At 40.1% G+C, this 9703-nt stretch overlaps 1 protein-coding gene across 1 annotated transcript; it reads left to right on the top strand.

Moving 5' to 3' along the window:
* The first annotated feature begins 6030 nt into the window (after positions 1-6030).
* Positions 6031-8546, top strand: LOC104105850 (uncharacterized). Its single transcript, XM_009614253.4, has 2 exons — positions 6031-6360; positions 6959-8546. The coding sequence occupies exons 1-2, from the start codon at positions 6327-6329 to the stop codon at positions 8305-8307; spliced, it is 1383 nt and encodes a 460-aa protein (XP_009612548.1). The 5' UTR covers positions 6031-6326; the 3' UTR covers positions 8308-8546.
* Positions 8547-9703: the final 1157 nt, after the last annotated feature.

Genomic DNA, 9703 nt, shown 5'->3' with positions numbered 1-9703 from the left:
TGGTGTCGATAGGATCCTTTTGATATTGTAGTCTTCAAGAAATTTGGTCACCTTTCTACCGATGAATTGCTTCCCGTTATCGCACATGATCTCGGCCGGCATTCTGAACCGACATATGATATGATCCCAAATGAAATTGATGACCTCATTCTCCCTGACCTTTTCGTATGCTTGGGCTTCTAACCACTTGGAAAAATAGTCAGTCAGAAATAAAATAAATTGGGCCTTACCCGGTGCCCATAGAAGGGGCTGACAATATCCATTCCCCACTTCATGAACGGCCATGGCGATAAAACTGAATGTAGCAGCTCTTCGGGTTGGTGTATCATCGGATCATGTCATTAGCATCCATCACATTTTTGTACGAACTCCTTCGCGTCCTTTTCCATGTCGATCCAGTAGTAAACTGCTCTGATCACCTTTCGAACCAATGATTCGGCGCCCAAATGATTTCCACAGGTGCCTTCGTGAATTTCCCTCAGAACGTAATCGGTATCTCTTGGTCCTAGAAATATTGCCAGCGGGCCATCTAACATTCTCCTGAATAAGATTCCATCCTCAGACAAATAAAATCAAGTTGCCTTTGTACGGAGGGCCCTTGATTCTTTTGAATCTGAGGGTAATTTGTCGGTCTTCAGATATTCTATGTATTTGTTTCTCCAATCCCAAGTCAGTCTTGTAGAGTTTATCTCGGCATGACCTTCTTCTACCATCGATCTCATGAGTTGCACCACTGCTCCCGAATTAAGCTCGTTGTCTTTGACCGATGATCCTAAGTTAGCAAGGGCATCGGCGTCACTGTTTTGATCCCGGGGGACGTGTTATAAGGTCCACTCCTTGAACTGGCATAATGCTACCTATAATGTATCCAGGTATCTTTGCATTCATTCTTCTATGACCATGAATGTTCCATTAACTTGGTTTACCACGATGAGGGAGTCGCACTTAGCTTCGATCACCTCAGCCCCCAAGCTTTTGGCTAGTTCGAGACCTACAATCATGGCCTCATATTCGGCCTCATTGTTAGTCAATTTTTAGTTTCCTAGAGGCACTTAGTAAAGAGAGCGCCAGTTTTTCTAGGTGAGGGTGCCTAGTCTCGGCCTCTGCTAGGGTCTTGCTAATATAATAAATTGAAAATTGCGTACCTTGCTCTTCTCGAACCAGGACTACATTTACCGCTATTTCCGATGCTGCCAAGTACAAGTACAGTTGTTCATCTGTTTTCGGTGTATCAAGCAATGGTGGGCTCAATAAATATCGTTTGAGCTCCTCCAAGGCTCGTTGACATTCTGGGGTCCATGAAAAGTTGTTCTTCTTTTTTATCAGCGAGAAGAATCGGTGACTCTTATCCGATGACCTCGAGATGAATCGCCCTAGGGTAGTTATGCGTTCGGTTAACCTTTGCACGACCTTCACATTGTCCACGATCGTGATATCTTCGATGGCTTTGATTTTATTGGGGTTGATCTCGATTCCTCGGTTGGATACCATGAACCCAAGGAACTTACCTGATCCGACTCCGAACGCACACTTCTCCGGGTTCAGCTTCATATTGTACTTCTTCGAAATGTTGAAAGTTTCCTGTAAATATTTTAAATGGTCCTCTGCTCACAGGGACTTAACCAACATGTCGTCAAGATAAATCTCCATCAATTTTCCTATTTGTTCCTCAAACATCCGGTTTACCAAGCGTTGATAAGTGGCACCGTATTTTTTTATCTGAATGGCATCACGTTATAACAGTACGTGTCATACTTGATAATAAAGGAGGTTTCCTCTTGATCATCCGGGTCCATCCGTATTTGGTTGTACCCGAAATAGGCATAGAGAAAGCTAAGGATCTCGTGGCTAGCCGTGGTATCGATCATGCGATCGATTTGGGCTGAGGGAAGGAGTCCTTCAGGCAGGCTTTGTTCAAATCTTTCTAATCTACACACATTCTTAGTTTGTTCCCCTTTTTAGGGACTACTACTACATTTGCTAACTAATCTGGGTATTTAACCTCCCGAATGGACTCTATTTTAAGGAGTTTAGATACATCGTCCTTGATGAAAACATGTTTGACCTCGGATCGGGGCTTAGTTTGTGGGTGGTTACCATTGGGGGGATCCCCGTCATGTCAAGATGGGACCACGGAAAACAATCCATATTAGCTATAAGAAATTGAATGAGTTTTTTTCTGAGCTCGGGAGTTAGCCTCGTGCCCAGGTATACCTTTCGATCGAGTAGATGTTCGATCAATATGACCTGCTCTAGCTCTTCGACCATTGATTTGGAAGAGTCGAAATCATTGGGGAGTATAAAGGATTGGGGAACCCTGTAATCATCGTCTTCGTCAGTCCCCTGCTTGTCTGGTTGGGTCGAGGCTGGCATGGGTGATTGCTATTTGGCCTCTTGTTTTGCTTCCGACCTTGACTCCTTTGATGTTGCAAGTGTTGATATCAGAATTACTTCATCGACTGCAAACATCTCTTTTGCGGTTGGTTGCTCTTTGTAAATCGTCTTAATCCCTTCTGGCGTCGGGAATTTTAACACATGGTGAAGGGTCGAAGGCACTGCCCTCATGTTGTGGATCCACGTCCTCCCGACAGGGCGTTGTATCTCATGTCACCTTCGATCACATAAAACTTGGCTTCCTGGATGGTCCCGGCGGCATTGACTGGTAATGTTATTTCCCCTTTAGTGGTTTCACATGCCATGTTGAATCCATTCAGGACTCGGACTTCGGGTACGATTTGGTCTTGTAGACCGAGCTTCACCATGACCCTTGATCGAATGATGTTGGTCGAGCTACCTGGATCAGTTAACACACGTTTAATTCGAATTTTATTCACGAGTACAGATATTACCCGTGCATCATTGTGGGGCTGTACGATCCATTCTGCATCCTCGTCGTTGAAAGATAAAGTTCCTTCCGGTACGTAGTCTCGAGTTCATTTTTCCCTAGTGATGGATACTTTGGTGCGTTTCAACATTGGCCCCTGTGAGATATCAACCCCGTCGATGATCATGTTGATGACGTGCTGAGGTTCTTCTTATTCTGCATGTTTGTTAGAACCCCTGTTTCTGAAGTGATTCTTGGCTCGGTCGCTCAAGAATTTTCAAAGGTGACCATTGTTGAATAGACGAGCTACTTCCTCTCTCAGCTGTCGACAATTTTTGGTTTTGTGACCGTGAGTGCCATGATATTTGCACATCTGGTTAGGATCCCTTTGGGTTGGATCGGTCTGTAGAGGTCGAGGCCATTTGGTATCTTTGATACGCCCGATAGATGATACAATGGCGGCAGCATCGATATTAAAGTTGTATTCCGATAGCCTTGGTGCGTCTTTGGGACCGATGGACCTGTCGAGGCCATTTTTGGTCATAAGTCCCCTGCTGCTCTTACCTCGGTCATTTCTCCTTTTGTTTCTCATGGAGTTTCGCCCAGACTCGTTGCCTCTCCGATCCCCGTTATATGGCTGATACCAATCTCTATTCGACCTCGGTTCCCAGTCAATATCTCTCTTGATTTTGTCGACGGGTCTGATAGGATAAACGGACCAGGAAGGAGCCCCAAGTTGATCGTCTTCGACCCTGATTTTTGATTGGTACAGATTATGCACATTCGCCCAAGTAACAGCCGGGTACTCTATCAGATTCTGTTCCAACTGCTGTGAAGCCATCGAGCTTCGAACATTGAGCCCTTGGGTAAAGGCTTGAATGGCTCAATCATCAGCGACCGATGGTAGGTCCATCCGTTCTATTTAAAATCGTGACATGAATTCTCTAAGCATTTCATTGTCCTTCTGCCTTACCTTGAAAAGGTCCGACTTCATGGTCTCGACCTTGATGGACCCGGCGTGTGCCTTTACGAAAGAATCTGTAAGCATAGCAAAAGAGTCAACAGAATTAGGTGGTAAATTGTGATACCATATCATGGCTCCCTTCAACAGGGTCTCTCCGAATTTTTTTAATAAGACGGATTCGATTTCATCATCCTCTAGATCATTCCCTTTGATGACACATGTGTAAGAGGTGACATGCTCGTTCGGGTCAGTCGTTCCATTATACTTAGGAATATCGGGCATGCGTAACTTCTTGGGGATTGGCTTGGGAGCTGTACTCGGGGGAAAAGTTTTTTGCACGAACTTCTTGGAATCCAGGACTTTCAATATAGGCGGTGCTCCTGGTATTTTATCTACCCTGGAATTGTAGGTTTTCACCTTTTTGTCGTTGGCCTCGATCTTCTTCTCCCCTGATTCTATCTGTTTCGTCAATTCCTCGAGCTTCTTTATAATCTCGAGGTTAGCCCCCGATTCATTTTCGTTCGACCTTTCTATGACCAGTTGATCCCTGCGGGTGACTTCCCAGGGAGGATCGGGCTCAACCTTGCTCGGTGCACGATATTGGTTTTGTAACTAAGTTATTGTCGTTTGTTGTGCCTGCAACATTTCGAAGATCACTCATAGACTGATCTCGTCCCCATCAACATTTTGTATGTTTCGAGTTGTCGATCGGGCTACACCACGAATGTTATTTTCGGGGTCAGTAGGCAAGTTTGCGTCGATAGCCACATGTGAATTGGCATCAATCGGATCTGCGATCGGAATTCCAGCGGGATCAGCATGTGGTATCTCGTTACCGGGTGCTATGTTGTTATTTTCATCTTGGTGACCGAACTCGTTGTCAACGTGCAGAGGTGTTAATTGAGAATTTGACATTTTTGTATTTTAGCCTGGAATCAAAGACATTTCAAAGAGCAAGCATAAAGCAGTGTGTGTTATGGAGATTTATATTAAATAATCACTATTATTCTTAGCCCACGGTGGGCGCCAAACTGTTTACCCTAAAATCAGATAACAGTTGAATTTATACGCGATTTTAAGGATACGTGATATAACTTGATACAAATTGAAAGAACAGATTAATGTCGAAATTAATGATAAAAAAATAAATACAAACCACACAAATTGAACAACCTTAGCCTTGAAGGTTGATACGTGCCGAGATTTTCGCCGTGATATCTAACCGATTGCGGATATTTTGGCCTTCCGTTATTTGGCTCGATAAAGTTTCCTCGATCTTATTTGGTCCCGGAGTCACGAGCTCGATGATTTAACTTCGCGCCTTGGTTCGATATAATCCAGGATCGAGTTTCAACCTATCACGTTTCAGTCCCGACTTGTCATACAGTAGAGGAGCCCGATTTCGACCGTATACAGGTATGAATAACTTTGAAAATATAACAAAGGATAAAAAGTAAGATATTTTGTGAAAAATATTTGTAGGGTATAACATTATTTTTAATCCTCTTTTCTTGAAAGATAATTGTTTTAAAAGTCATATGAAATAAAAAAAAAATTCGATTTGACTTGAAGTATACGACTTTTCTTCATTTTTACCTTTTGGTCTATGAGAACTCGTACCATTAATCTCGATTTATTATATTTGCTCTTCCCTCTAACGTCCATCTTGGCTCTAATTTGTTCCAATAGAACCACTAACAAACGAAAGACTATCAAATACTCCTAAGATATTCAAATATACCCTTAAATCTTAGTCAATTAAAAAAATCCAAATACCCCAGTGTTGTTGTCACCGCCTCAGTCAAATCCAATCAAATTTTCAGGATGAAAAATTATTTAAAGAAAATATATATTCCCTCCCTTTACTTTAATTGTCTACTTTTAATGTTGCACTCTATTTTTAAAAAAATAAATAAAGTACATATTTTATAATTTTAACTATAATAATACTAGCATTTCAAAATGTATGGAGAATAATTTGGGGAATATGTAGTTAATGAATAGAATAAAATATGAAAAACAAATCTTAATTTACTGAAATTAATAAGTAAATATAAAAATAATATTTTTAATATATTGAACAAGTAAAAGTGAACGGAGGAATACATATTTGAAACGAAAAATAAGGATGAGACTCCTATAAACGGAAAGGTAAACCAAAAACATATTTAAGACAATTCTGAAAGATTAGGGACATATTTGAACATTTTCTTTATAAAAAATTTCCACAAGTAGAAACACGGTTGGGAAACGGTGAGGTTCTCGAGATTTCGGTGTTATCCAGTGCACGCTTTTTCCAGTTTACCTCAACAACGGAAACCAACAAATTTGTCTCCCCCCACCGGCACACACACTCTCTTCAACTTCTTCCATTTGGGTCTCTCTCTTTCTCTCTCTACATTCACAAAAACCCATCTTTTTCTCTCTCTCTTTTTTCTTGTATACATATGTATGACGAATTCTTAAGAAAGACAACGACTTAGTTAGTAAAATAAAAAGATAAGATGAGGATGTTAATGGCCATTGATTCATCTCTATATGGTTTCTTGGTTATTGCAGCTTACCCCAAAGGGTATTCTTCCAAAATTACTTCAGATTTAGTCCTTTTCTTGGGCCTTGGCTTCATTGATTGGTAATTTTTCATCTACCCCACCTCCACTATATTTACACTTATATTTAAAATAAAAAAAAAATTATACTAAAGATTTAATTTTTATATGTCTTTCTAAAGCTTATGCACTTTGTTGATTCTGTCTCATTCTTTTGTTGCATAATAATTAGGGCTTTGTGAATCTTGTTTTGTATTTTCTCTTGACCTAGGCTTATAGTATATGCTGATATTTGCATATAATTAGGGGTTTGATGTTATAGGGCTAGCATCTTTGATGTGTTTGTAAAGATTAGTCTTTTGTCAATTTTTTGTTCTTTGGTTTGTTAATTTTCATTAGCAATTGTCCCCATCTTAGACAGAATTTTGTAAGATAGGGAAAAAAAGGGAATTGTGAGATAGTAGAAACTTCTTGTTACTGTATTGTCAATGGAGAATCATCATCCTTCGACCCGCTTGTCCATGGATTCGAGTGCTTCTTCTTCACATGATGAATTAGACTTCGAGATGAATCGCCAAGTAGTCATAACTTGTCCACCTGATATTAACTTGCCTTTATCAGCTGAGCGTAGCCCTCCTCCGCAGCCATGGAACTCGGAACACTGTGATATTCTTGATGTTGGGCTTGGGACCCAAGTATATGAGACTGAAAGTTCTCTTAGTGCACCTAAGGTTGGAAGGAAATGTGCAAAACGCTTAGATAGTATTTGGGGTGCTTGGGTTTTCTTTAGCTTTTATTTTAGACCTGTGTTAAATGAGAAATCCAAGGCAAAGATGGTACGAGATAGTAATGGATATTCGGGGTTTGATAAGTCTGATCTCCAGCTTGATGTATTCATGGTTCAGCATGATATGGAGAATTTGTATATGTGGGTTTTCAAGGAAAGGCCCGAGAATGCACTGGGGAAGATGCAGCTCCGGAGTTACATGAATGGGCATTCTCGTCAAGGAGAGCGTCTGTTTCCCTTTAGTGTTGACAAGGGTTTCGTCCGATCTCATAGAATGCAGAGGAAGCACTACAGGGGACTATCAAATCCTCAGTGTATTCACGGGATTGAGGTCGTTCCATCTCCCAATCTCGTGGTTCTTGACGAAGAGGAGCGGAAAAGATGGATGGAACTCACGGGTAGGGAACTCAACTTCACTATCCCACACGAAGCAAGCGATTACAGTTCATGGAGAAACCTCCCCAACACTGAATTCGAGCTCGAGAGACCACTCCCACCAATTAAGAGTAATTCGCATTCCAACCCGAAGAAACTAGCTAATGGATCAGGGCTTAATTTATTAACTCAGCCGTCCAATCACAGCAATGGGGACGCGATGGATCTACTACCTGCCAATGGCAAAAGGAAAAAGGATTTCTTCCCTCACGGAAACGAAGATGATTGTTATCTGCAAGTAAATCCTCCTTCCTATCAAACTCCGGATTTGGAAATACACCCAACTGAACCACATTGGTTACATGAATTTAGTGGGGTTATGAGGGATGCCTACGGGCCTGTTACAGCTGCTAAAAGCATATATGAAGATGAACAAGGTTACTTGATCGTAATCAGTTTGCCATTTGTAGATCTTCAAAGGGTGAAAGTTTCCTGGCGGAACACGCTCACACACGGGATAATAAAGGTATCTTGTTTGAGCACATCTAGGATGCCATTCATCAACAGACAGAACAGAACTTTCAAGCTCGACGATTCATCCTCAGAACACTGCCCTCCAGGGGAGTTTGTCAGAGAAATTCCTCTCTCAACAAGAATTCCTGAAGATGCTAAAATTGAAGCATATTACGACGAATCAGGAACAGTGCTCGAGATGTTGGTGCCAAAACTCTGTGAAGGGCCTGAAGAACATGAAGTACGTGTTTGCCTCCGTCCTCACCTTGGTGGAAATGACCTCATGTTGACCTAAAGAAAGAAGTAGAAACGCGATCGTGATCGTTAGGAAGGGTGCCTTATTATGCACCAACTTAGTTTCTTATGATGTGGTTTATGAAACTGTATGATCCATATTCGTTTTCCACGCACTAAATGCGGTTGCCTTGTTGATAGGTTTTCCAGACTAGCTTTAGCTTCTGTTGCAACAGTATGTTACTATGAAATTTGATATCCTTGTTTAGTTTAGTCAATTGATATTTTGTCATCTACTAATTTCCATCTCTCTCATTGGAATTGCTTGCAATGCTAGTTAGCACTTCTGTTCTTCCAGATCTGAAGATTGAATGAGGAAGAAGACGTTTTGTTGTGTCACACAATGGTTTGTCATATTGGTATTCAAGAATTGTTTGAGATATGTGAGGAGAGACCCATATGCAATCTATCCTTTACAGTTTGTTTGGATGGTTGTTATTTGTTGTATTGTATCGTATTATTACTTTAAATACAATATTTATTTTGATTGTTACTTAATTTTTATTATATCGTATCGATAAATTTGTCATTACGTAACGACGAAAAGTGTCACTTTATGGAATGACTGATTTGGTGTGGTCGCGTCGTTACCTTATATTTTTTTCTCATCTTGCCCTTCCTTATTATTAAATAATTATATTTTATCCTTCATCCTAACTTTTTTTTATAATAATTTTATTCCGTACCTTACTTTTTCTTTATAATATTGTAAGTTTATTTTTCGTATTGTTGGTGCATGACATTCTGAAACGATGACAAACAATACAATCTATCTAAAATATTATGCGATACATTATGAAACGATATATCACAACCATCCAAACATGTTGTTCGATACACGTGGTTTTTAAATTAATAATATATATATATATATATATATATATATATATGATAGATTTCTTAAATTTAATACAGAATCTAGATCAAAGTTATTGGGTTAGCTAAATTTATATCTTAAAACTCTAGCTTCGCCCTCATTATGCACTTGGCAGCATCAACTTGCAAACGTTGTGGTCAACGGTGGCAACTGCTATAAAGTATAAACAACTTTGTTGGTTCCTTTTTGAGCTTTGGTTCCTTTTTGAGCTTTTCTAACAGGAATGAAGTGTTTTTCCTTTTTAATATTCTGGTTTCTTAAATAATTGTAGAAACTTTTGTATTGTCAAATGAACTTGGGTACAGCGTACGTGCTAATTTTTTTTAATTTTACAGTAAATCGGCCTTTCAGATAAGCAATGTCCAATTATCATAGTTGACCTTCCTTATCTCAATTTAAGGAGTAAATACTCCGCTAATAAAGATTTCTAGAAAAGTGTCACTGTATTCTCCGCACCATGAGTATTGTGGAAGTGAGCGGAGTTGCCTTTACTACATTTCAGCTGTCAGGCGCAGGGTAT

The sequence above is a fragment of the Nicotiana tomentosiformis genome, chromosome 7 (assembly GCF_000390325.3).
Source record: "Nicotiana tomentosiformis chromosome 7, ASM39032v3, whole genome shotgun sequence".
In the NCBI taxonomy this organism is placed as follows: domain Eukaryota; kingdom Viridiplantae; phylum Streptophyta; class Magnoliopsida; order Solanales; family Solanaceae; genus Nicotiana; species Nicotiana tomentosiformis.
Note: the sequence above shows the minus strand (reverse complement) of the source record. Positions and strands in the feature narration are given on the sequence as shown.

Bases quoted from the DNA above. Each gene is read 5' to 3' on its own strand.
- LOC104105850 (XM_009614253.4), top strand. From the start codon at position 6,327: ATGGTTTCTTGGTTATTGCAGCTTACCCCAAAGG. The intron at 6,361-6,958 runs GTATTCTTCCAA...TGCCTTTATCAG, and splicing joins ATTGCAGCTTACCCCAAAGG to CTGAGCGTAGCCCTCCTCCG.